The sequence below is a fragment of the Nicotiana sylvestris genome, chromosome 8 (genome assembly GCF_000393655.2).
Source record: "Nicotiana sylvestris chromosome 8, ASM39365v2, whole genome shotgun sequence".
Classification (NCBI taxonomy): domain Eukaryota; kingdom Viridiplantae; phylum Streptophyta; class Magnoliopsida; order Solanales; family Solanaceae; genus Nicotiana; species Nicotiana sylvestris.
This window is the reverse complement of record NC_091064.1, coordinates 84,810,839-84,812,131: the sequence shown is the minus strand read 5'-3', so window position 1 is coordinate 84,812,131 and position 1,293 is coordinate 84,810,839. Positions and strand designations below refer to the sequence as shown.

At 38.9% G+C, this 1,293-nt stretch overlaps 1 protein-coding gene across 1 annotated transcript; it reads right to left on the bottom strand.

Annotated features, from left to right (window-relative positions):
- Positions 1-488: 488 nt before the first annotated feature.
- LOC138875312 (uncharacterized) lies at positions 489-863 on the bottom strand. The gene has a single exon (XM_070154136.1). The coding sequence runs from the start codon at positions 861-863 to the stop codon at positions 489-491; it is 375 nt and encodes a 124-aa protein (XP_070010237.1).
- Between the last annotated feature and the right edge of the window lie 430 nt (positions 864-1,293).

The window sequence follows — 1,293 nt, the reverse complement described above, 5'->3', positions numbered from 1 at the left end:
GTCTTGGCTGCTTTGTCAAAGTTGTTACTATACTGATCTTCCTTTAGGAGGGGGCAATCCTTGAAGAAATGTCCTGGCTTGCCACTTTATTGAAGAGGTCATAATTTCTTGGCTTGCTAGAGCTTCCCCTTTTTTTCAAATGCCTCCATTCCTGGGAACCATCTTCTGCAACCTTTTTGTCAAGTAGGCCATGTCCCAACTTCACCACTTGAGTCATTGTTGTCCATCTTGAGGACCAGGTTCTTCTCCCTCTTGGGATCTTTTCTTTCATTGTCCTTCTTCTTCTTCATTTCATAGGTTTTCAAGTTTCCAACAAGTTCATCCATAGTTAGTGTCTGAAAGTCCTTAGCCTCTATAATGGCGTTAACTTTGCTTTCCTAAGAACTGGGCAATATACTAAGGATTTCTCTGACAAGCTTGTTTCTTGGAATACTTTCACTAAGAGAGTGAAGCTCATTGATGATGAAGGTCAATCGATTATGCATATCTTAGATGGATTCATCAACTTTCATTATGAAGAGCTCATATTCTGTGGTAAGCATATCAATCTTTGATTGCTTCACCTGTGTTGTTCCCTCATGAGCTGTCTGAAGAGCCTCCCAAATCTCTTTTGCTGATTGACAAGTTGATATCCTGTTATATTCATCAGGTCCAATGCCACACACAAGAATTTTCTTTGCACAAAAATTCTTTTCTAAGGCATTTCTATTAGCATCATTGAATTCCTTCCTCATCATAGGAATGGCTACAGCTGGATCGCTAAGGTTTTTAGTAGGGACAAAGGGTCCGTCACATATCACATCCCATAACTCAGAATCTTCAGCCATTGATGAAGTCGTGCATCCTAGTCTTTCACCACCCATAGTATTGACCGTTGAACCTTGGAGGTCTATAAGTAGACTGTCCTTCTTCGAAGTTTGGAGGAGAAGCCATGAGGATCCTTTCAAGGTGTTAACCTGATAGAAAGAACTTGTGCTAATACTAATTAATAGAATGTAAGGGTTCACCAAACTCTATAAAAAAATAGGTTCTCTATTAGGTTCGATAGTACACACACACATCAACAGATAAATGACAAGAGGAATTTTACGTGGAAAATTCCTAGCTCAACGAGATTAAAAACCATGACCTACCCTTGTAGAATATCAACTTCACTACTGAGCAACTTTCAGATTACAACCTCTGCAACCTAGGAATCAAAATCTTAATCCCTCACTAACTTGTAATACTCTATTACAAGCCACTTTGTAATAATCTATTAAGAAGACTTTACTACATGACTAACTCTAGCCA

What these genes read in the sequence shown, in the direction of transcription:
- LOC138875312 (XM_070154136.1), bottom strand. Translation starts at nt 863, where the DNA reads ATGGGTGGTGAAAGACTAGGATGCACGACTTCATCAATGGCTGAAGAT.